The following is a 27,529-nucleotide window of genomic DNA, read 5'->3' as shown; positions in this document are numbered from 1 at the left end:
AATTTTCTTCTTAATTAACCTGCTTTGGATGGCGTATTTAATTACGGCATCGAGACGTGAGAGTGTGATGATGATGACTCTTTGTACGTTGCAATTGGATCCTTTAATACCTCTAGCTGGGACGTGAAGAGAGGTGTTTGGAATGCCGGAAATATTTAATTTTAAGCACGTTCTACTATTCGTTCGTAGAGGTGTGGTGCAAGTACATATGCTTGCACCACACCTGTGCCCTGTTTATAGAAAACTTGTAACTTGTAATACAAGTGGAAGTCCCTTTTTGAAAGCTTTTGATTAACAGGGCACTAATCTGATCAATGTCGGATATGTAACACTCAGATATGAAAAAAAAATGGTTCTTACGTATGGCGTTCGTCGTTTTCTTAGCGCTGTAAAGGATGACTCACGCTAGACCGGGCCGTGCCCGGGCCGAGGCGTCCGACATGTAATTTACTATGACGGCTGATCGGTGATCACGTGGAGCTTTCTATAGGAAATGAAGCGCCGGAAGCTCCGGCCCGGTCCCGGCCCGGTCTAGCGTGAGTCACCCTTAACCCTTATATTACTAACTAAACTTACCTTAGATTATAGTTTAATTTATATATATCCATTATATTTAATTCTGCGCTCTGGGAGTAAAGGTTTAAATTAACACACAATAAATATATTATTTCAGATAAAACTTCCAGTGATTTATTTTATTCCACGCATTTATTTATTATAATTGTGACGTCCCACGGTCAAAGGTACCTTATGGCGGGTATGGAGTTATGCATACCCCAGTAATCTACAATAAATAAGCTATCGATAACACAAAAGATCAACCTTCTAGGTTGCGTAGTTACAGAGATATGATTTTTTGAAAATAATGTTGTGAAATTAGCAACTTTACGATAGAGAAGTTTTAAGTTTAGCCGCCTAAAAAACTATGTTCCTGAAGTAAGTTACATAGTTGACTACAAATAATAATACCTTATATATCTGAGATTAAAAAAATATTGCGACTTGTTCTGTAATGCAAATAGAAACTTTTGATATCGACTGATTTATGTGTATACTAACCAATCTTTTGAAAATAAAGTTTTATTTCATTTTCACGATTGATTGCAATGAGCTCTCAAGATTTAAATTTTATCTATTAGAAAACGATACTGACAGACAGTTTAAGCAAAAAACAATACCGATTTAGAGGTGAAAATGTATTTTCTGACTTTTTCATATAAAATCACAAAATTGAATATTTTTACTTTTAATGTGACACACAATCAATTTTTCTGAGCACATATGAAAGAAATTCTGTCATTCAAATGAAATAAATCCTAAAACCCCAACTAAATACTATATTTAACCCCTTATGCCACTTTAAACTTACATAACAATAACAGTATTTGCTCCATACATTTACGAAAAGGTACCTTATGGAAATAAATCTAATAATACATCACTACAAAATATCAATCATATTACAGTTTATCTTTTATGAATAGAAAATATTAATTTACATTAAACTGCCCCAAATTTAATTAGTTCTTCGTCATAATAATCTTAAAAAAGACCAATAATTTGTATGTAATGAAAAGGTACCTTGTGATTAAGTTACATGATGAGGCATGATGATGATGGAACAGTTAGGATAAACTAATAATATTTTGGGGTTAAGATGGTATAAATCGTCTATTTCTTATCAATAATATATTTCGGTTGCTATTGAAGATAAGCGGCATTGAGGTTCAATGACCTCAGATATTCCATAAGGTAATGCGTCGGGTATTGGCATTTTTCAGCAAACCATTGGCTGATTTACTGCATGCGACCAAACCAAATGAAGATTATTCTAGTTAAGAAAGACTTGACGAGAGTAACTTTGGTATAATAGCAGGCTACTTGGATTTGTGATGTCGGTCGATATGTACGGTTATAATATTTGCGAGGCGCCCCAACCAGAACTGAAATTATCAAATTAGTTTTGCAGAATGCTAATACAGTTCTCTACCAAACTTCTTTTCCCGTATTGACTAGTTTTTTTTGGGAATTTTCAATCTTTTTTCCATAAGGTACCTTTTCTACTAAACTCTGAGACGACATTACTAGGCTTATAACTAACTTATAACAAAAATAAAAACAGGTAAACAAACGTTACGCATTAAGGTTTCAGATCACACAATAAAAAAAAATTGAGCATTTTTTCACCTCTTTACAAAACATTTCATATCTCCGAAACTAGAAACCCTCATAAGGTACCTTTTCCCGTGGAACGTCACATATGTATTATAATAAAATAACTATATTTTATAGAAAACGCCAATGTAAACTCCAATAATGCTCGATGATGACGTGACGTTTCGTTACATCCATCAGCCTGATACATTTTTAATTTTTTACTTTTCGATTTGAGGTTGTGTTGTCATCTCAGTTACAACCTCTAAGACTTTACAAACGTGCATAACAGTTACTTCACCAAGCGAGAAGAACACTCCTCGCCCCCTCATCACTAACCACACTCGTAATCAAACAACCCCTCAACCTCACCCAACACACGCTGATCACAATCCACACACACACGATCCACGCACTCTGACACAAATACAAGAAATGTGTGTCCAAATACCGGCCCCAATAGAACGGGAACGTGTAAGATAACAGAAGGTGGCCGGCGAGCGTAGCGATGGAAGAAATGCCGCAGGTTGTGATGATGCTGCTTGTAAACTGACGGACTTCGGTGAGGTGGTAGATGGAGGTGACGACGAAGAGAGTGACAGAGGCGGTGAGGAGGATTGAAGATATCGGCCTGAAAAAAGAAATTTATCAGAATTAGAATTACCCAGGATAAAAATGCCTCAAAACTTTATAAACCTAAAAAAAAATCCTTACAAAACTAAATAACTTTACAGGGATAAGTTCGCCTTTGTACCTTTATTTCTGTAAATATTATGTAAACCTGTGTTATGTACAATAAAATGATTACTACAATATTTTTTTTATCCGTCTTACATAATTCATACTTAACAATTTTAAGTGCGAAATATGACTGTTTAAGGCCCTGGTCTCCTATTTTATGCTGTACGCGGCGTCTGGCGTCAGCGTCAACGTTTTTGAACAAAAAAGACGCTGACGTCGACGTCTAAAACAGACCACAACAGTACATCTCTATAGTAAGCATCGTGACGCAGACGCTGTAAGCGGCCGATGGCGTTTATAGGAGACCAGGGCCTTACAGACATTACATTTGCATGAACAAATCTCAAGCCAAGCCAAAATTTCTTAATTATAATATGATATGATAGTTTATTTTGGAAATTCTAACTCATTAAGGGAATGTATAGGACATGACAAAAACGGGATATCATGCAAGCGCGCGGAACCGCTCTCGTTATTTTATGACACCATATACCTACCTAACTAGGTACTTATAATGTCCCCAATATACAATGTATCAGTTAAAAAATACAATCAAATTGATTTCAACAACATGTTAGTACCTACCACATATGAAAATCACTGTCACCAGTATCACTTACGGACCGCAGAATAACAATAGTATTCATTAAAATTCCAATTCAGGCAAATAAATGTATTCATTCACCAACAAGGGTATCAGCAATAATTAATTCATTAGCACAATGATTAGCCTCTATTATCACCGCCATATTGCCCATATCGGACGAATCATGATTTAATTATTAGTTAATATTGCGTTAATACGGAACTTTGCATACAAATTTGTTTATATTGTTTGTAGACTTTGTAGCGATAAGAGTCCGGTTCGAAGGAACAATATTTGTTTGTTTAAACTAAAACTGTGGATTGAAATGAAAAATGAATCTATATGTTGTTATGTTACACACTGTGACATTGATTAAATTTTACTAGGATTTGTTTGTTAAGGTTATAAACATTGCTTCTTACTCGTAGGTACTACTTTTAGGTGAAAATTTAAGCGCCTAGTAGGCTACTTAAAAAAAAGGTAATAACAATTTTAGTAGACAATATAAACAGCGTCAGACGATTATATATTATAAGCTGTTGACACAAAGAAAACTTACCAAAGATTAAAATTGAGAGGACTGGCGACCGCAGCAAGGATTATACCAGTTGCTCCAAAAATGGATGCCCAGAAACACCACTGCTTCATTTTGGTGCTGTGATCGTCATGTTGGAGGTAGATGACGCCAGCTTTTAGGCCAACCAGTGCTGTGAGTGTGTATGAAATTATTCCTGGAAAATATATAACTGTGTGGAAATACTAGGTATAAAGCTTAGAAACAAATTAGGAGTGGAATAATTCACTGTCTTGTGTGGGATAACTCATTGTCAGTAAATTTTTCTAGTTTTAATTTGTTTCTAAGCTTAATAGCATCGTTCGCAGACGTTTCTGCTTGATAGAACATTCATTTAATACTAGGTACTTATAGTTTATTTATAGCAGAGTAAATAAATTTGTTTATTAAATTACGATGTTTCACCAAATTTTCTTTTGAGCGTACTCTTTCTTTTGAAGTCTGAAGAAGGCAGGTCAGTTTTTTTAAATAACGCATTTGGATAAAATGAAAATTTGGCAAATGAAAAGTTGGTAAATAATCTTTCGAGGTTGCGATATGTAACCTTAGTAGGTAGGTATACCTATATAAATAAAGTTTAGGATACACGTACATTAAATACGCTCTACATCTATAAGTAATCTAATCGAAACGGCCTCAATTCGACCTGTGCCTAACTCATATCGGCCTCCTAGTCTAGTCGGTAGTCAGTGACCCTGTCTATAAATCAAATTCTGGTAAAGGCTTTAATTTGTGTGTTCATCACAGATGTTTGCTCCTGAGTTATGGATGTTTTAAGCATTTAAGTATTTATCTATATATCTATATCCTCGTCCACGACACACCACGTCAAACACACGTACCAAGTACGTCCACAACACAAGCCTTAAGTACGATTCCCACCGAACGGGCGGAGTCGGCGCGCATTTCACATTTGTACGACCGCAAGCCGGTCGCCTCCTCGCGGACGCGACCGACCGGTTCCGGATGGACTCCATCGCTTCTGCCATACATAATTTGTGTAGGCACATTGAAAATGCGCTCCGGCGCGGCCCGACTCCAGCCGGTCAGTGGGAAATTAATTATTGAGCTCACTGTGGGGCGGATTCGATTAGCGTAAGATTGTCCTATAACATTTATTTATTTATTATATTTTTCGTGACAATACGTTGGTCCGACCAGATCCGCACCGCTCTTGACTCCACAGTCCACATGGCTCTCCACACCGCCAGGGACAGAACCAGATGGAGAGAGATTGTGAGAGAGAAGGTGATTCAAAAGGGAGGTCACGGCCCTCATCATTGAGGATTACGACGCTATGAGGAGGAGGAAGATATGTTTATAAACGAATCACTTACCAAGTAGTCCTTTAGTGAAGGCGTAGTAGTAGTTAATGTAAAAAGGTTCATCCCTGTTCAAGTTGAGCATATTCTTGTTGAACGCTTCGCTAAATGCGTCGTCATCTTGGCAGTTGTTGCCCTGAGCCGTCCAGGAGTCTCTTCGTGGGTCGAATACGGTATATCTACAATGTACGGTTAATATTTTTTTTATATTCTTATTATTTTTTTATTACGCTGCAAGTTATATTAGCCTCAAGGGCTCTTTTACGAGTCAGTACAACAGTTACAGTAAATTTATATTATTTTGGTTTTAATTTTTCAATAAAATAAAATAAGTAGCATAAATAATTTGATAACTTACTGTTTACACTCGGTGTAGTAGAAAATGTGGATTGAAACTATCATTACGACGAAAAGGAATGCCCCTAGAAACCAGCTCCAGCAGAGAGTCCCGGCAGTTCCAATGTTATTCTGAAATCATGTATGATTAAGAATACACTCTTCCATAATTTTACTGTAAACGTCATATTTTTATATCGTACTTATATTTTTATCTAAAACAGATAAATATAAAACTTATAATAATTGTTTTAATTCTTCGAGAATCCCTAGGGTGGGTAAAGGCCCCCTCCGTTGCTATCCATTTGTCCCTGTCCTGTGCTACTGTCATCTAGTCTGTACCGACTGTTCTCTTTATGTCCTCGTCCCAACACGTCAGCATGCCGTGGCCTCTTTTGCCAAGTGGGCCTCTCCATTTTGTGACTTTAAGTCCATCTCTGATCTGTTAGTCTTGCTGGATGTCCTGCCCACTTCCACTTTAGTTTTTTTGCATAAGGCGTCTGTTGCCCCTGGTTTTTCTCTTATTTTTTCATATTTTCTTATATGAGCATGCTTTTTTCTACCCAAAGTTGACATGTACCGATTGATTTTCTTTTCAGCGTTTGACGTGAATTGCCATGTTGCAGAAAGTATAAATATAAAACTATTATCACTGACCTTGGACTTGTCCTGCTTATTCACACTAATCAGGTAAACTGTGGCAGCCGCAAGGTAAGATATAGCTATGCAGGGTAAAGGCGCCCATAGGGGCACCGCCAGAAAATGTGAGCGAGGTGCAGCCGCACTTATAGCGACCCCGATGAAAAGTAGCACGAACGATCTCTGTAAAAATAATAATTTAATTAATTAATTAATTTAATTTTGGTGCCTGATACTTCACACAATTTGAATGATTTGGCTTTTGATTCAACACTATCGAAATTCTATGAAATAATTTGGATAGGCGGATTATTGGATATAATCTGTCGGGTTACTCGTTTCCACCCTGTATAAGTATGCATGAAATGTGAAATATGTAAAAACTGCTCGTTCTATTTCTTTTCGAGGATCTACTTATATATTTTAAAAGTTGCTTTTAGAAAGGTTTATTCCAGCAAATTATACACAAAGGATGACTCGCTCTCAAACGGCCTGGGTCCGGGCCAAGGCGTCCGACACTTCACCGGTCACCTAGTCATAGAAAACGAATTATCGGACGCACGGTTCTAGCGCAAGTCTTCCTCAATACCACAATTGTAAGAACAAAATTGGTATAACTATAATAAACTATCTGCTTTTCTTCTTCTTCTTCCTCAGCGAGTATGCGCCCACTGTTGGGCATACGCCTCTCCAAATCTCCTCCAAGCAGCCCGATTTGCTGCTTCTCTCCTCCAGAGTGGGCCTGCTATCTTTTTAATATCATCCTCCCATCTTGTTGGAGGTCTGTGATCTGGTCTTTTTGAACGAGGCCTCCACGCTAGGACACGCTTGCTCCATCTCCTATCATCTCTGCGACATATGTGCCCGGCCCAGGCCCATTTCAGAGTAGCAATCCGTCGGCCGATGTCTACTACTTTCGTTTCGGATTCTATCGCAGAGAGATATACCGAGCATACTGCGTCCACGTCTCGCAAGCGTAGGTCATAGCGGGCAGTACGTACTGGTTTTAGAATAATATCTACTTTTAGAATAATCTTTCACTTACCAAGACAACTATACCAAGCATAGAATACTTCGACATTCCTTTTTTACAGTCTTCTTCAACCATTATTGGTACTTTTAGGCCAATAGAAAAAGTATATGCGAATAAAAGACAGTTTGCCACCGCCAGTCCGCCATAGTCTTTGCTGAATATTGGGTATCCTCCTCCACCGGTTGTTACGAATATTATTAGAATTAGTAGCAATCTGGAAAACCATAGTCTAATAAAACATGGTCTTCTCTTCCCAGAGTGACACAAGCCTACGTCACAATAACATTGCCACTTTATATAGCGCTGTCGCATGATGACGTAGGCTTGTGTCAGTCAGGTGACCTAGAAAAGACGGGAAGAGAGTACCAGGCGGAGTATTATTATTATACCATGTGGAAAACCATACAATGAGGGTTTCCGCGATCGAGTTTTTCACTAGATGACAGCACCGTGGCGAGAGGTCTAGCTGTCATAATCGACCAATCATGTTTAACCATGTTTTTTTTATAGGTGGATTTTGACAGCAGCTGTCAAAAAGACCTCTTGTCACGGTGCTGCCATCTAGTGAAAATCTCGATCGCGGAAACCCTCATTGTATGGTTTTCCACATGGTATAATTATCGACAGAGAGAAGTGAGGTCTTAGATCTTATCATCACTACAGCTTATTTATAAAACAAAGTCCCCCGCCGCGTCCGTCTGTTTGTGTGTTTGTATGTTTGTTCGCGATAAACTCAAAAAGTACTGAACCGATTTTCATAGAGTATTCTTAGAGTGATTCTTGAGGAAGGTTTAGGTGTATAATTTGTTAAAGAAGCCAGGGCGGGTCACTAGTTAATAATAATTCAGCCTCTATATATACGTCCCACTGCTGGGCACAGGGCTCCTCTCAAGTGCGAGAGGGTTTGGGCTATAGTCCCCACGCTGGCCCAATGCGGGTTGGGGACTTCACATACACCTTTGAATTTTATTTGCAGGTAGGTTTCACTTGTAACGTAGATTCACGCTTGACAGATTTAATGAAAACAAACACGTGTAACATTAACCTCCTTTTTACTTCAGGCGTTAATTAGCTAAGCATCCAAATCCTCATTATTTTAACGCCTCCTCGACCCTTGACACAGAGTTAAGGACGAGTCACGCTAGACCGGGCCGTGCCCGGGCCGGAGCTTCCGGGGCTTGGTTTTCTATGGAAAGCACCACGTGATCACCGATCAGCCGTCATAGAAAACGACATGTCGGAAGTCCCGGCCCGGTCTAGCGTAAGTCATCCTTTAAAGGGCTAATAAAATTTCTAAACAGGTCTCCTGTTACGGAAAAAGTAATAAATATGAAAGTGTCCTAGTACTGGAGTCACGGGTGGTTTTAATTAACAAATTACTGACCGTTTTGGCTTGGTTACAATCTTTTAAAGTAGGTCTCGTTGTGCATGTTACATAGGACAGTCTGCTATGGATTTCGGTCTTTTATTCATCTAATTATGCATAGACCTAATTGTAACGTATTCTGGCAAATATACATTTCTATTCTATTCATAAAAACATATGTTAGTAAAAGTATTCCATCACAGCGGCGCATTACGAATGCTACTCTAGAAAATGCTGAGAAGTAAATTTCCCAGTCCAGTATTAAAATATATTGATGGTTATATTAGAACTATAATTATTAGATTAATAAGAAAAATCCTAACTAAACCGCTTTTCTTTGGGTTCTTCAAGGCGGTACACATCAGAAATTTTACCAAAACGATTAAGACTTTGATAATTTGAATTACCCATGACTCCAGTATTATACCTTTTAACTACGCACTTACCCCCTTAAGAAGTGAAGGCTGGGCATTATATCTGAGTTATCTCGTCCTGCAGTCAAGTTTAAGCCTTCGTTATGTAGCTTTTTGTATCGCTTTAGAAATAATTTTACGAGGCCGAAGGCTGCGATGGCGCTTAGTATGATTAGACCGAAGAGCAGGAGAGCTGAAAGAAGATTTTTATATCATTGTTGGTTTTATGTTGAGATGAGGGAGGGTAAGATGAGTATCGGGGCAAGAGGAACACTATGTGGAATGCGTAGTAACGCAGTCATATCTCTCACCTATCCACTTACTTGATGTAGGTGCTAGCTTCGGGCGTAGAAAGCAAACAAGCTGTATGTTTTGTGGCTTTATTCTTGAGCAGACACATGCATAAGCGAAGGCACAGAGTAGATATTTACAGAAGGAGAAATGGCAAAGCGATAGTCACTTAAAACTATCAGGCGCGAGCTAAATGCAATGAAATGTGATTGCAGTGCAAATGCGCGGCGCAGCGACATGCACTTCGCGTCAAAGCGGCTGATGGACTGCCTAGCGTAGCCTGCGAGAGACTGCGCGGGCGCCGGTCGGCCGGCCGAGAACCGGTACGGCCGTGACGTATGCAGTCGCTGCGCGCTAAACTATCTACATACTAATAACAAGGTATCTGTTTGTACACTTCAACGTACAAAATATGTAACATTAACATTTGATATTAGATTTTATTGTACATAGTTCATTGTTTATATTAATTCGTTTAATGCAATAAGTTAAATAAATTTATGTAAAAAGGTTAAAAGGTAAAATTCATGAAATACTAATTAACAATTAAAATTACTGTAAATAATTTTTAACTGAACTGAACTGAATTTATTGGGAATAAATAATAAAATTAATTTAATTCAATTGAAAGAGATAAAATTAAATGTTGTGAATAAATAGTAAAATTAATTTAATTCAATTAAAAGATAAAATTGTAAAAACATAAAACTGTAAAATGTAAATGTGCATAGACATAAAATCAATAATAAATACATAAAACATTCTGCTTGACGCCCACAACTAGTTTAGAATTTCCAAAAATTCATATTCCTTATTCCTAGTATGTAATGTAAGAATCTACAACCGACCCTATAGGGATAAATGTAAGTTCGGTATTTTGGAAGGAACCGATATAGTTGGTTTAGCAACATTTGGCGCATCAGATTTTTTTTTTAGTTTTTAGGGGTACACGCTGTAAAAATTAGACATAACGAATATTACGCGGAAGTATGCAGGTTTTCTCACGATGTTTTCCTTCAACGAAAAGATAGTTATAAATATTAAATGATATTTCGTAAATATGTTTAGACAAACTCATTGGTTTGGTACGAGGCAGGATATGAAGCCGCGACCTCCGGATTGAAAGTCGGACGTCACATCCACTCAACCACCACCGCTAAGACATAAGTTAGTTATTGAGACATTGGTCATATGGTTCAAACATAAAACTGTGTTCACGTCTTTCCTGTGGACATACCCAAAAGTTAAGGGCTCTAAAGGTTAATTTTCTTATTTAACCCTTATCCACATGAAAAGGTACTCCTTTTATGTGGATAAGTATGATAAAATCATTCCTCACATGCCCACAAGCTGTTAATTATTATCCATAGGAGAGAAAACTTGTGTGTTCGTCAGAACTGTACAGAATCTCTTTCTTCCTAGTAAGAAGTCGATTAAGTATTTAGATTATGTAGCCTTCGACATACATTTTAACCTTATCAATACTAGAATACTAACGCAAGAAAATGTTGACCGGAGGAACTCCTGTTTCCATCACACATTTCCCGATGTCCAATCTGTAGACACCATACTCGGCCAAAGTAGGTTTCATGTTGCACATCAGGCCTCTGCAAAATACATAGTCAAACAGGAAAAGGTCTATCAGAATTGAATATTGAAATAACGGATAGGTTTTATTAAAACCATTCAACCAGATATACTATTTATCCGTGTAATCATAAATTAACAAGATTTTTTTAAGTTAGACTTAATTATGTCAATTTACCGAGCAGCAATATACGATACGAGATACGAGCTTTTTATAGTAACTGCCAACAAGCGTTGACAATCACTTTGAAAAGCTCGTATCTCGTAACTTGTGTGTTCCTTTACATTGCGGGCCGAATTGTTTTGTATGGTTAATATTTTCATTCGCAATCCAACGCGGCAACGCAGCGAGCGTGATGGGCACCTTTGCGTCGGGGGCAGCCCGGGAGGGGCTGCAGATGGCAATTTATTTTAAACTTATTTAGTTTATATTCATATTTAAGTTTAGGTTTATGTTTAGTTTATGTGTTATTTTATTCTAATTAAATATATTTTCATTGTATTTCTAAACAAAGTACCTAATCCCTGAAACTGGCAGAAGTTCTGAATTGTTCCTTTACCTCAGGTTGTAATACAATCCTGACCCCCCTCCCCCCTCCGAGTGCCCCGAGATTGGAAATACGCTCGAGTAAAAGTAACCCAATTTTTAATAATGGTGACAAGACCGACCATCTAATTTTATCCCTCCTTTTACTTTGCCGTAATCGGGTAAAACCTAGATTATAAACGCTTAATTAACATCATGAGGGATAAATTCTTACCTAACATAGTCTGGCTGGATGAAATCGTTAAGGTCATTGTTAAGAATCCTCCATTTGGTCTGTTCTCCTGTATATACTTTATAAACAGCTGTTTTATCAGATTGAAATTCATTGTATTCACTCTTCTGACGTTTGTATGGGCACTGAAAGAAAAACACTTAATTAGGTACTGTTATATCCCCTATTGATAGATAATTTTTTTGTGTTTAGGATAATTTCTAAAACTCTGCCTCTCTAGCATGATCACAACTTTCGAGTTTACTCACAAGTCGCAACGAAATTAAAAATTTCTATTACAAAAACCAATCAAAACCAATATCGGCTAACAGAAGTAGGAACAAAGCATTCTAAACATACTTCGTTAAAACAATTGGCAATAAGCGAACTGACGGAGCCAACCCGCCGGTACTGTCGGATTAAGGCCGTCACTCGATCAGAATGAGCGCTCAATCTTCCGTTCCATGACAAAACACGGTATCTATAAAAGGGTTTTTTGTAGGTATTTCGCACAAAAAATATATATATATATATATTTTTCTATACAATGTTTTGTTTGTACTGTACCCATTAAAACAGTATAATAACAGTACAAACAAAACATTGAAATTTTAAACACTGTAACCTGGTAGGGAGACAACGTTTTTCGTGTCTGTGTAATAAACAAAAACCTCAATTATGATCTTATCACAAAACACTGTAACTCGAGATACACTATTTTACCACATCACGGCAGATCTTTCCCTATTCTGATTTGTAGGGTGACAAGGGGGCAGGAGATTAAGGGACGCTGTCCCACCACGCACAACCGTTGCAAAACCAGTTTGAATTTGTAATTTACCAAACAAGAATACGGTAAACAGTTGAATGAATTGTTCTATGGCTGTTACGGCTTATATGTATGGAGAAAAGAACAGAGAAAGTGTTTTTTGCGTTTCGTTTTGGGGTTGTTTATTTATTTTTGGATAATGTACCTAATATCTTAATATAAAATCAGTGTATTTGATAACTTCTCTTGAAATCTTCTATTATTCTATAAGTACTAGCTTCTGCCAGTGGGGAGACTCCTGACTTCGGGCAAACTCGGCTCCGCTCGGCTCGGCATTGCTCCGAGCAATTATTAGGGTTGACACAACTTGACGTCCCTTTACGTGCACGACCACAGATAAGATAATGACTTGAATTCAGACAACCCTAAATAGCCGAAAGGGATAGTGCTATAAGTTAGAAAGGGATATAATGATTCGACCCTGAACCGCTGTCAAACTTAGGTTTTGTAGTGTCCTTTCTGTACGGTAGTACTATTACGTATTCTGTGCTTCTGCCCGCGACTTCGTTTGCGTGGGATGATGATGATCATTGATAAAAAGTGGTAAGTACCCTATGTCCTTACTCGAGGCCCAAACTATCTTCATACCATATTTTGCCCAAATCGGTTCAGCGGTTTAAGCGTTTAGAGGTAACAGACAGACACACTTTCGCATTTATAATATTAGTATCATCATCATCATCATCTCAGCCATAAGACGTCCACTGCTGAACATAGGCCTCCCCCTTGGACCTCCATACGTGCCGGTTGGAAGCGACCCGCATCCAGCGTCTTCCGGCGACCTTAACAAGATCGTCTGTCCATCTTGTGGGTGGACGTCCTACGCTGCGCTTGCTAGTCCGTGGTTTATTAGTATGGATTATACTATTAGTATGGATTCTATATAGCACAGTCAGCATCAAAAGTAGGCAAAAGTAGTAGGTATTAATGTTTCCGAAAATGGCTTGATTTTTAACCTGAACCGTTTCAATGCCGAAATCGTTTAAAGACAAATAAAAAAGCCATACTGAAGTAAATATTTATGGCTAACCTAACCTAATAAAACCATTATGCCTCTTTGTCAAAGCATTTTGAAATATTATCAGTGGAGAGACACTCCTGACTTCGGGCAAACTCGGCTCCGCTCGGCTCAGCATTGCTCCGAGCAATTATTAGGGTTGACACAACTTGACGTCCCTTTACGTGCACGACCACAGATAAGATAATGACTTGAATTCTGACAACCCTAAATAGCCGAAAGGGATAGTGCTATATATTAGAAAGGGATAGCACGATTCGACCCTGAATCGCTGTCAAACTTCGGGTTTGTAGGAAGTGTCTTTTCTGTACGGTACTACTATTATTTCTTCTGTGATATTATTGAGCACCTTGGATTCGATACATCTATAATATTGACGATTGACTTACAATGTACAATGCATAGTCTAATAAAACATGGTCTTCTATTCCCAGAGTGACACAGGCCTACGTCACAATAACATGGCCGCTGTATATAGCGCTATCGCATATTATCATATAGCGCTGTCGCATGATGACGTAGGCTTGTGTCAGTTAGGTGACCTAGAAAAGACGGGAATGGAGTACCAGGCGGAGTATATTATTATACCATGGTACAATGTACTAAATTTTAGTTGTTAACTTGGTAGTATGGTGCACTGGTAGTTTGTCTAGAAACTAATTAATAGTTTGCCTTTGACTGTTTCGGGTTTCTATTGGCCAAGCAAAACCACAAAACCTGGAGGTACGAGTATATCAATTAGAATACATTTTTTATTTATTTATTTATTTAATTAAACTTTATTGCACAAAGTATATACAAAAATGTACAAATGGCGGACTTAATGCCAAATGGCATTCTCTACCAGTCAACCATAGGGCCAAACAGACATCTACAATTGGTGCAGAGAGAGAAATATACCTATTCAGTGAATATAAAAAAAGCAAACTATACATATAAACTACATAAATAAATAAAATATATATAAACTACTACATATTTATACAATACATACTATAAATATAATAATGATGGATATTATCATTTTCTGTATCTAGTACTTTAATCACATTTATGAACATCAATGAGAAATCTGTATAGTTATCAGTGTGTCTAAATATAGACAGGTTACCATAAAAAGTCATAAAACGTGTAAAAATGGCATTATTATCACGAATTACTTAGTAACTATATTTTTATTAATTAATTACAGTGAGACGCCTCATTCTGCTCTCGTATGTGTCTTTTCTCTTAATGAATGTGTTAATTATACAGGATATTGACTCTTGGAGACCCTATACATCTCTAAGGATAATTTGACAAACTATATCATCAGTTCTGACACCTAGAGACATTTACACCTCTAAATATTATAGTTTTTTTTTGTGTTTTGTATCTGTATTTTTTACGTAATTCGACATTAAGAGACCATACCGGGTGTGGCCTGTAACATGAGCAAAGAATTAAAACCTAGATTGTACTCCTCAAACGGTGACACTTTTGTTCAACAACTTTTAAAAATTATGAAGTATTTAGACTACCTATTTTTCATACAAAATAAATATTATCTTCAATGGACGCCATCGCCACGCCATATCATTGTGATTGACGTTGCTTGTCACGCCTTAAACATAACAAAATTCGCAATACATTGCGTCTTAGAATAAACTTTAAAGTGTATTAAAAATCAAAGCACAAGTTATTTTTAAAAGTCGCTGAACAAATGTTGATCAGTATGAGGAGTACAGCCTACAGTTAAATTTTTTTCTCATGTTACAGGCCACACCCGGTATACATCTCTAAGTAATTGTAATACCTCCAACGGACTACTGTAAAAGCGGGCGGAGCGGCGGAAAGCGCCGAAATTCTAAAACGTAACAAATATAAGAGCCTCGGTAGAGAGTACCATTCTGTACCATTTGCAGTTGAAACTCTAGGTCCATGGGGTCCCAGCGCGCATAAGTTGTTCGCAGAAATCGCGAAGCGTCTGGTTGACGTAACTGGTGACCGAAGAGCTGACGGCTTCCTCGCACAACGTATCAGCATTGCGATACAGCGAGGAAATGCCGCCAGCATCCTTGGTACAATGCCTCAAGGGCCTATTTTAGATTTAAGCTAGTTATTAATTTCGTTTAGTAGTACCACTGTATATATATTGTATGTAAATAAATGATAAAAACATTGTAATACGTTAGTTTGAATTGATCGTTGTATTTTATAAAATTGTTGATGTCTTGTTATTATTTTTGCTTGTATGTAAATTCAATGTTGACGTGTAAAAGTGCCTTTGTGGCCTATTTGCTGAATAAATGTTGATGTTTGATGTTTGACGAACGCATTTTTCCCATATTAGCAAAGTTAAAGGTGTAAAATACCGTTGAAGCAACATGTTTATAAAGATAAAAAAACACAAGTGTATAAAAAATGCTATAAAATTTCCCTCCGCCGCGCCGATATCGTTTGATGCCCCTCATTGAATTCTTCGCATAATAAATTACATTCAGCGGTACGACGCGCAACCAAACATAACCATTTTTAGACTCCGTTTTATAAAGCATTTACGAAGACCACAAATAACGCAACGCACGCATAGGCGCTCTTGTACGTCTCCATCATACCTATATCGGAATATGCACTTTAAAGTCTTGATAATAGAGGCTTTGTTCAGATACTTGTGAACATCTTGGCCGCTCCAATATATAAGATTATGTGAGCTTGATCCGGCGCTATCAAATTAATATGGCAGAGTCAATGTTTGACCGCCAGTTTTCATATATATTATAGGTATACTTTATATAGTTAATTTGAACTCCACTATTCTTAAACAATGTTATACTTTATCGAATAAACTAATCGAAATATCTTCCAGGTTTTACATTAATAACCATATATGTCCAGATAGCGAAAAAGATCTGTTGTGTGTGTTAATTGTGTGTGACTCTATACTAGGTCATAATGTAAAACATGGAAGATATTTAGATTAGTTTAAATTACCCCGCAGTCTAAATTGCCCCCCTGCACGTTAGGTAAATGATCTGTGAGTATTAACGCACTTCAGGGGTGCGAACATACGTTCAACATAGTTCATTTTCTAAGCAACGGTTTATATTGATGGGTCTGAGTGACGGAAAAAGGGGAGGTTTTGCCCAGATTATCACTACACCTTATAAAACAGAGTCCCCCGCTGCGTCTGTCTGTTTGTGTGTATGTATGTTCGCGATAAACTCAAAAACTACTGAACGGATTTTCATGCGGTTTTCACCTATCAATAGAGTGATTCTTGAGGAAGGTTTAGGTGTACAATTTGTTAACCCGTGCGAAGCCGGGACGAGTCGCTAGTTCCATTATAAAACAACCCACCGTATCTCCTCGATTTTCAAGTTTGCTAATCTTACGTTTTGGTACATTCAAGCCGGCCGCTAGGCCGCTATGGAGTCTCAAAGTCCTTACGTTTTTGAACTTGTTGCCTGTCTCTTTCGGACTTATGAAATGTTCATAAACGTCTTCCCTTTTGCGCATATCATGTACCTATCTTTAAGCGGAAGCGTCATTCTAGATCTGTGATCAGGGGGCCTAGCCAAGGTGCCAATCGCTTGCACCGTAGTGAACGAAACGCTAATGTCTCCCTATCGCACTTATATGAATGAGTCATAGAGAGACATCTACCGCTTTGTTCGCTACGGTGCCAACTATTGGCATCTTGGCTAGGCCCAATGTTGATTATGCGTGTGACCCCTAAATAACGTTGTAAAAATATTGAACTCAGTGTCCTATCATTCTTAGGGTCATACTTCTAGATGTTTTTATTGGCATATTATCAGAATGACCTCATTTTATATCAGTAGTACAATAAAAGTTAATTGGTCGTGTCTAGTAAGTATTTGAATTTGATTTAATTAAAATGGATTATTTTTTCGGATAAAATACACGTTGTTCTTATTATTATTGACCGAGCGTTAGCGAAAGGTCTCCGTTTCAACATGGGCAAAAATGATTTCGTATGTACCTACGGATGTTCTCCTATACAGGTCGCAATTCTTTCGTGAAATTGTTTGAGCAGGTTCAATAATCAAAAAAATATCTTTTTCGAATCAGTTTTATAATTTTTTTAAATTGTGGGGCCATAAATTTATTAACTTTTAAACTATACGTGCGAGGTCTACAGCTAACTAAATATTTATCACGGTTTTTAGGGTTCCGTACCCAAAGGGTAAAACGGGACCCTATTACTAAGACTCCGCTGTCCGTCCGTCTGTCACCAGGCTGTATCTCACGAACCGTGATAGCTAGACAGTTTTAATTTTCACAGATGATGTATTTCTGTTGCCGCTATAACAACAAATACTAAAAACAGAATAAAATAAAGATTTAAGTGGGGCTCCCATACAACAAACGTGATTTTTGACCGAAGTTAAGCAACGTCGGGCGCGGTCAGTACCTGGATGGGTGACCGTTTTTTTTTTTTGTCGTTTTTTGCATTATGATACTGAACCCTTCGTGCGCGAGGCCGACTCGCACTTGCCCGATTTTTCCAGAACACGTCACTGAAAATCTACCAGGGGTCTATTGCATAATAAAATACAAGCTAATACAATTAGTGATTTTACATACCTACAAAATATATTCATATACGCACATACAAAAATATTAACTGGAGTCTATGTTAAATCACTAATACTATTAGCTTGTATTTACGAGTATATGCCCGACTTAATATTTTTTCAAATTTTTATATGACAGGTGAATTACGGCACATAACCTAAAAATAACACTACTACGTCGACCCACGTCGTCTTCACGACGGCAGTTTTAGGGGCCCATCTAGTCAGCGGCAAGTCACCGCCTGCCTCGATAACGTGTGTCAGCATTGTTATGGCAGGTGTCCGGACTTCTTTACAGCCCAGTCTCATTGTTCACCCAAACTTCAATCCGTAGACCGGTATACTATTCACTTTTTCTACAATAGTCCCAATGCCTGTTGCGACCGGTTCATGGGTGTTTATTGTTGCGCCTGTGAACGGGTTCCAGCAGGCGTTCTATATGACATCAAAGCTCTCCAATCGGCCTCTACGTGTTGGATATATATCCCCACGCACGCCTTATAAATGACCGGGCTTAAAAACCCGAGAGATTGTAACACTACTTACTTTGTAACAATCTTCACTGACACTGTAAACTCCAATGTGATCCAAAGTCGTGTTTAAAATCACATAAGCATAATTTAATGGTAAAAAGTTGACATGAATGTCATTGTACACTTCTACACTTGGTTGGCCGAGCCATGACGCCATGTTTTCGTATTAAAAATATACTAGCAGAAACGGAACGCGCGAAGCCAAGCTAAGTTCAAGGTCTTGTATCGCTTAATTGATTTTGCACTTTGTCTTATGGGGCTTAGAGTCGTTTTTTATTTGTATTTTATTTTAGTGGACAATTTTTATGGACTGTTCACTGTGATCTTTGGTTGGATACTGAATGTATTTGGAGCAATGTTGTTCGTGTTGAATGAACCTGACCTGATAAGGAATGATAATGTAATCGTGTTTGTTTGTAACAATAGGTATATTGAGTGTATGTAAATATTAGTTGGTCAAACCAATTTGTCAGTAGTAAGAACCAGGAAAACTATACTCATCCTTTTCTTTTGGGTGTTAGTACTAATGTAAGACAAAGATAGTATGATTCTCTCTGTCTATGATTGAAATGAGAGAGTCCTTTGACAAACTACAATATATTGCGTGTTACGAACTCGCTGTGAAATTCGGTAGAGTAAGTAGTATTTTTAGATGAATTTAAAATGTAAAAGTGGCTACAGGTAGGTAGAGATTTTTGAACCCATTATTTTAAAATTCTACTCTATCATAGCAAAGTGCCAAGGAAAGTGAGGAATCCAATACAAATACTTTCTTTTATAGCTGGTCAAGCAGATCTTGTCAGTAAAAAAAGGCGCGAAATTCAAATTTTCTATGGGACGATATCCCTTCGCGCCTACATTTTTCAAATTTGCCGCCTTTTTCTACTGACAAGATCTGCTTGACCAGCTATATTTATTTATTATATCATGGACTTTGAAACATGAGATAGATTTTTTTGTGTTTTGTATCTGTATTTTTTATGTAATTCGACATTAAGAGACCATATACATATCTAAGTAATTGTAATACGTTAGTTTGAATTGTTAGTTGTATTTAATAAAATTGTTGATGTCTTGTTATTATTTTTGCTTGTATGTAAATTCAATGTTGACGTGTAAAAGTGCCCTTGTGGCCTATTTGCTGAATAAATGTTGATGTTTCATGTTTGATGTTTGATGCATGGTACCTTCATGGTACAGGTATTCAAAAGATTCAAATAGGTAATAGGTACCGTAAAACGGGGTGAGTAGGTTTAGCGGGGAGAGGTGGGTTATGAATGGGGAGATAAGGTTTGAGAGGAATTTTAAGGCTACTGCTACAAAAATAATGTATTCCAATTTAAAATGGAGCTATAGTAATACGCATAATAAAAAAAAATCGATCCAACAATCTTCCAAAATCACCTTTGCATGAAAACCCCTCTCACCCCAAATACAAGGCACTACGGGGTGAGGTGGGTTTTCCTCTTTATCGTCAAAGTTATGGAATAGAACTACCCAAAATAAAATAAAAACTAAAATACATAAGTCCGGAACACTTATTATATACACCATTCAGTTTTCATATGTAAAAATAAAATGTTATCGAGGTTTGAATTTCAGTTTTGACCCTACTCACCCCATTTTACGGTACATATTGTAATTCATTCATGAAGTGGAAATGCACTTTTGCAGCTGTGTGTACATATTTGTATTAATCAAAATTAATTACTTAACAAACTGACCCGGTTTATTTACTGAGTGTAGATAATTTGATCACTACACAACACATTATAAACCAAAGTCCCCCGACGCGTCTGTCTGTTTGTGTGTATGTATGTTCGCGATAAAGTCGAAAACTACTGAACGGATTTTCATGCGGTTTTCACCTATCAATAGACTGGTTTTTGAGGAAGGTTTACCCGTGCGAAGCCGGGGCGGGTCGCTAGTATTATCATAAAATTTCACTAAGCAAAAATTATCACTTAGGTATATGATAGGGTGGTCCTTATTTCGTCGAAGTTATATTCTTATATTATGCGGAGCACCCATTTTGTATGGAGGGTCCAAATTTTCAAAGTGCGGTAGCTACCCCAAAAAAGGTTTTAAAAATTCTGAAAAAATATTACATTGGTTTTTTAGTGGGAGATTTTAGGTACATTAAGCGAGTGCCAACAACGAGCAACTTCGACGAAATAAGGACAACCCTAGTATGTGAATCTTAACGCAATTTTACATTTTCTGTGCACTCAAGTGAAATAATAAGGGTATACCCGAAGCACTCAAAAATACACATGTCCCAGCCAACAAAAGAAAATCACTGAATATTGTATTTGTTGAGCGGAGTTACACAAAAGCACCTGGACGAATATGGACTTACAATTATTTAGGACCCTAAATTTACCTCCAGAGAACCATTTTCGTGTATATAACAAAAACATAAAAATTACACACTTACTTGGCTGGCGCAATGACCCAAAATGAGTCTCGGCCAACACAAGAGCACGCAACTTTGCTTGGTCCTGAGCGGTATCACTTCAGCTTTATTAAATAAAAATTACAAATACGAAAATAAAACTAAACTTAACTAAACATATAAGCTCATAAGTAAGTAGGTACCTACCCTCTGGCCCCAATTTCACCACGGTGACAGGTGCGACAATTGTAAAATCACTGTTGCTGACGTCACAGTCATCCATGGGCTACGGTTACCACTTACCATCGGGCGGGCGGTATTCCTGTTTGCCACCATCATTGTTTTATTAAAAAAAACTTTATTGTATCGGAAAAAAACAGATATTTCTTTTGCGAAGTTTCTGACAATTGTCAAGATTTAGAAGAATTGTAGGTAATTCTTGACAGGTAATGAGTTATATGTCGGAATTTCGTGACAATTGTAGTGTTTCTTGTGACAATTGTCATAAACTTAGCAAGAGAAATATCTGTTTTTTTCCGATACAATACAGTTTTTTTAAATAAAACAATGATGGTGGCAAACAGGAATACGGCCCGCCCGATGGTAAGCGGTAACCGTAGCCCATGGAGCCTGTGACGTCAGCAACAGTGATGTTGTACAATTGTCGCTCCTGTCACCGTGGTGAAATTGGAGCCTGGTTAGTACAAAAACTAACTATTTAAGAACGATGTAACAAATTATATTGTACGTAGCATGTACATAGTATTATACCCACGTAACACGGTTAGGTTGGCCCACAGACAAAACATCCTCCAGACTTAGCATCGTCGCGCTACCCCCTCTGCCACGCATACGGTAATTTTACTCCATGTTCAAGTCGAAAGTGTCTTTGTGTGACGTCCGTGAACTCGTTCGTCGTTTAAACGGACCAATCACGGCACGGGACTTCGCTCACCTCGTCCCGCGCACCCCCGCATTTTTGGCATCATCGGTTGCATGAAATAATTGCTCTAAACTCGGTCTAAACTCTAAATCATAATTAGATTCCAAAAAAAGTAAGACAATGTTGCCACTTTTTACTAGCGCGTCTTGTATTTATGCAAAAATAAGTAAATAAAAGTACTTTTTTAAATCGTAGGCGTAAAATTACCAATAAATAAATTATCTTAGCGTATTTATTTATAAAAAGGAATTTACTATTTTACAAACAAATTATTGCAGTGGCAACATTTTTTGGAATCTAATTATGGTTTAGAGCTTAGAGGATTCCTAGTCTATGGGTTGGCCGTATTAAATATATACGAGTACCTACCTAAGCATAGGTATTGTACTCGGATTGCGGACACGAGTTTAACACTAGGTATATGGACTTAAACGCGTGTGCCCATTATACTATTTGCACTAATCGAAATAGCACAAAGCTCGAAATTTCTAGAAAATTTTGCTGTACATAAACTGAAATATAGTTAATTTGTTCTAATACTTCTAATAGTCATTTTGTGTGTATGTTAGTAAAGTTAGGTTTTCATGTCCAGACCATCCGACGTTTGGGGATCTCGAGGAACCGCCGCCGTCTTATATTGGAAAATATCTATGTTTCATCCGTGAAATTCGCCTCTTACTGTGATCTACGCGCGCTATGAAAATACGGCCTAGGGCAGTGGGCAAAGTACGGCCCGCGGGCCTAGTGCGGCCCGCGAAAGGATTTATCTGGCCCGCCGCCGGTCATTTAAAAAAATGTATAATATGGCCAGCAATATAGGTAATAAAAATACGTTTTTGCTGTAAATCTGGCCCTCCTCTGAAATTCCTTCAAGTTTTGGCCCCTCATGAAGAAAGTTTGCCCACCACTGGCCTAGGGCAACATTAAAGCTTATTCAATTCTACAGAATAAAGTACTACACACCTTTGTGGAAAAATATACCTTCATAGAGAAAACACTTGAACAAAATAAACCTTGCTACTGTAATTTTCCCTTTCTAACGGCAGTTTTTTTTTAATGATATGTAATTATTTTTAATAATGGGGAGAATATGTAGCCTACTTTCATTAAATGCATTCTAATACAAGCTACTCCAACATCAACATTTAACTTGATTGTGGTTGAACCAAAAAGTAGGGTAATAATTATACATTTTACATACATGTAAAACTACAAAGAAATTGTAACGGAAAAATAGAACCCGGTAACAACAGGCGGTCTTATCGCTAAAAAGCGATCTCTTCCAGACAACCTTTGGGTAGCAGGAAATATAGAACTCAGACAAAAGTCAACAGGTAGTGCACGGAGCGAAATATGGAGACTATTAAACACAAACACACATATTACATACTACTTATATTAGTATTACAACAAAACCTAATACACAAATAAATATACAATATACATACTATATATTTATACTTACATATATACAATATATAAAATGGCAACTTAAGGCAGAGATAAAAAGTATACTTTCAGCTGATTTTTGAAAAAAGGTAAGTAATAAGGTTTTAAGAACTGATGAATTAGGATTCCCTGCTACAGGCTAGGATCCTGGACGGATTTCTGGAGTTAAATAAGTGGAAATAAGAACAATACAATGCACAGAGCTTATTTGCACCATAATTATTTAAAACATACATAACTATTATTGGCGAATAATTATTTAAAAACTATTTAAGTGCAAGATTAAGTCATGAAAAACTCATGTCGTAACAGACAAATGGAAACAGGCCTCACGAGGTTTATTCCACAACCAAAGAGTCGAAAGTCGTCCAAAGTTTACCAGTTAGGCTTTAAGTTCTTCCTTATCCAACACAAAAGACGTAAGAACCATTAGAAACCCAGTTTAAATTGTAACTTTATTGTCTGGGGATACGGTAGATAATGGAATGGGCTTTCCTATGGAGTTATGGTTGTTATGTGTAGTGGTGTAGAGTTGTACTGCGGATCTCAGATACGTGGATTAGGCTTAGTTGCCGAACTTGGAATTGTCTATTAAATTGGGCTAATTGGCCTTTTGTTAGTCTTTAGTTGCGTTAATCCTGCTCTTTTATTTAGATACTAAACTTCCTAACATTTAGGTTCTAATTTAACTTTTCTTTTACCAAAAGATAAGGATAGGTGAGCACTAGTTGGACCTACAATTTTAATTCAGACAGAGTTGAGCTGTGGCACTGACATGAGTCTCAGTACTGACACTGTCAGTGACTCATGATACGAGTAGGTGTCACAGCTTGCCTCGATCGAATCGTAGCTAAAGCTTTAATAGTGTACATCAATATTCACATATAAAGCAATAAAATCATGTTAAATAATAATTGTAGCTAAAGCCCGACAGAAACGTCAGTCAATTCGTAATTCCAGATAATGCGATTAAGCCGGTTTTGTTTTAATTCCACGGCCGCGATCACTCAATGTTGGATGTACAACTATATGTCGGTAACCACTCAACCGTCCGGCCCGCGAGACTGTTTTCCTGTCAACCGTCCGGGTTTTTTTAGCGACGCACGCCCCGCGCAGCGCATTCACAACTTTCTACAAAAATTATGACTACACTGCCATCTAAATTTTTTCAGAGCTAACTATTTTATTAGGCTACGTTGTCCCATCAAGAGAATTAGGAAATAATGCCGAAATATTCCGTTAGATGGCTCTGAAATCAGTTCTTTCTTCCACCCCTTTGGATAGTAAGGTTCCCGCGGACGGTTAAGAGCATATTTTTTTCGGATACTATGCTATCGTCGGACGGTCAAGTGGGTAAATCAGTACGTTGACTCAAATAAACTAAGTGCACGTCAGATACTGACAAAAAAACAATCAAACTAAAGAATATGGGTTCCGTCTATTTGGCATAACTTCCGTGACCCGAAACGCATCTGGCATAACCTATTTGGCAGAAATGTTTTTCGACGAATGTTAAATTTGCAGAAAGCTTCAGTTTGTATAATATGCAATAGCCCGAATGTTTGCAAGTCCGAATCTTAAATATACTACTATTATCATGGCCGAATTTTGGTACGAATAATTTTATTTTGCGTTTGTTTAAATGTCCGAAATGTGATTTGCATAATCTGTTTAGCATAATAGGATTTAGGCGAATATTTACATCGAAGAAAACGTATTTAGATTCTTTCTATTTGGTATAACTTGTATGACCTAAAACGCATCTGTCATAAGCTACATTTGGCAGAATGTTTTTCGACGAATGTTAAAATTAAAGAAAGCGTCAGATTGTATAAAATCCAAGACTAATTTATATTTAACGATGTATAAAACACCTAAATATGTGGCTGACTGACTCATTAACGCAGAGCCGTAACTAAAAGCTCTGCCTACATTTATAATTCGGAAAAAACATTATTATTGTATTTTTGAAACTTTGGGTGGGAACATATTATTGGCATTTTGGATGTATACAGATTTTTAGCTCACAAAAAAATCCGAATCGGAGCACCCCACTATCCACGTGGTCTTGTCTGTCCTACCCCTAGAGTGAATGTAAATAGCCGGAGGCGCGGAGGGGAAGCAGCCCTCGCCCGCCGTAGCAAAGCGCAGAGCACAATGCGAGCCGTAGCGGCTGAGGCTAGTCGCCGAAGGCGACAAGGAAAGTTAAAACTGCGAAGGCGAGCATTAGTGCCTGCGCTTTGCTACGCAAGGGCGAAGGGGCTGCTATGCCCGTAGCGCCGGAGCAAATGCGGAGCCCAAAAACTGTTGCCAGAAAAGTGGGTTAGGTTAGGTTAAAACTGTGTCCCCCAAGAAAACGAACTGTTGTCTGATAAGTGGGTTAGGTTAGGTTAGAACTGCGACCCCTAAGAAAACAAACTATTGCCAGAAAAGTGGGTTAGGTTAGGTTAGAACTGCGACTCCACGAAAACAAACTGTTGCCTGAAAAGTGGGTTAAGTTAGGTTAGAACTGCGTCCCCACGAAAACGAACTGTTGCCTGAAAAGTGGATTAGGTTAGAACGGCGACCCCACAAAAACAAACTGTTGCCAGATAAGTGGGTTAGGTTAAAACTGCGACCCCACGAAAACAAACTGTTGCCAGAAAAGTGGGTTAGGTTAGGTTAGAACTGCGACCCCAATTAAACAAACTGTTGCCTGAAAAGTGGGTTAGGTTAGGTTAGAACTGCGACCCCAAGAAAACAAACTGTTGCCAGAAATGAAATTACCTATGAGAAAATAATAGTTGCGAATTGGGAAACATTCGGCGAATTAATTTCCGCTAAAAAAATATTCGGCCTACAACATATATGATTCTTGCAAGTATGCAAAACATTTCTATACCATAAGATTTTATGCTTAATGGCGAATTATGCAAAAATAAATTATTACAAATAAAATTATGCGAAATGAAACAGATACCAGGCCTCGATTCGGACTTTAAATTGATGCCAAAAGATACTTCGATCAATAAAAATTATGCGTAGAGTACGTATGCGCAACAATCCAGTACCAAGTGAGTTTAGGCACAGTATATTATGCCTAAAGTTATTATGCACAATAAGATTATTACAAAAAAAATATGCCAAAGATAAGGGAACCGAGTGGCCTCAGTGCACTGTGCTCAAATACCTTTGGACGCTCGACGCAATATCGCACGCCCGCCGAACGCGTCGGTCGCCAATGAGACACATTATAAGCAAAGGCTTTCGTTTACAATCAGAATAAAGGTCTGATCATTTTCAGACCAATTTACGTTGAAAGCATTTAGTAGTGCTTATTTTCTAAAGCCAGTATTTAGTACATAAATTGTTAGGTTTTAGAAAAATATAACTTATACATGATACGTGATTAAAAGCAGGGGCCAACTAAGCCCACGTACACAACGCAACGCATGACGACTATTTTTCCAAGCATACAAATTTCAAGGTTCAGCGGCGGTAGCACGGTCGCATTTTTATCGCTTCTCACCATACCTGTCACGTTCTAACAAGTATGTAGTGCAAAAGTGACGGGCATAGTGACAAGCGATGAAAATGGAACCATGCTGCGCCCGCAGATTGTCATTACGTATTGCATATATTATGTTGCGTGCGTGGGCTCACTTTAAAAGTTCGCACTCATAATGTAGTGGACGTTGAATCGCGTTTCTATGACGTCAAAGTACTGACATTATAACACATCGTGTGCCTGAACACCGCGCAATCGCTCGGAAAGGATTACGAGATACATATTTTATCGGGAACCAGAGGGAGCCATTGGTTGCAATTTTCGGGTCTGATTTTACCCGGGAAATGTTGCAGACGTTTGCACGTGTTAGCACTACATCAATATATTTTTCACGTCAGCAGCTCGAACAAGGGTACATTGCTTCTTGAAAACAGTGAGCAAAATGCGATTTTGCTCACTGAGTGAGACAAAATGACATTCAAGTGACCTTTACAG

The 27,529-nt window shown here is 37.8% G+C and overlaps 1 protein-coding gene across 1 annotated transcript; it reads right to left on the bottom strand.

Moving 5' to 3' along the window:
- Positions 1-2,258: 2,258 nt before the first annotated feature.
- Positions 2,259-19,082, bottom strand: LOC134794708 (uncharacterized). Its single transcript, XM_063766489.1, has 10 exons — positions 18,774-19,082; positions 11,804-11,946; positions 10,953-11,062; positions 9,198-9,357; positions 7,398-7,599; positions 6,371-6,535; positions 5,736-5,845; positions 5,393-5,556; positions 4,041-4,212; positions 2,259-2,785 (listed from the first exon to the last, which is right to left on the bottom strand). Exons 1-10 carry the CDS (start codon positions 18,915-18,917, stop codon positions 2,452-2,454), a joined length of 1,704 nt encoding a protein of 567 aa, XP_063622559.1. The 5' UTR covers positions 18,918-19,082; the 3' UTR covers positions 2,259-2,451.
- Between the last annotated feature and the right edge of the window lie 8,447 nt (positions 19,083-27,529).

This window comes from Cydia splendana, chromosome 11 (genome assembly GCF_910591565.1).
Source record: "Cydia splendana chromosome 11, ilCydSple1.2, whole genome shotgun sequence".
Classification (NCBI taxonomy): Eukaryota; Metazoa; Arthropoda; class Insecta; order Lepidoptera; family Tortricidae; genus Cydia; species Cydia splendana.
Note: the sequence above shows the minus strand (reverse complement) of the source record. Positions and strands in the feature narration are given on the sequence as shown.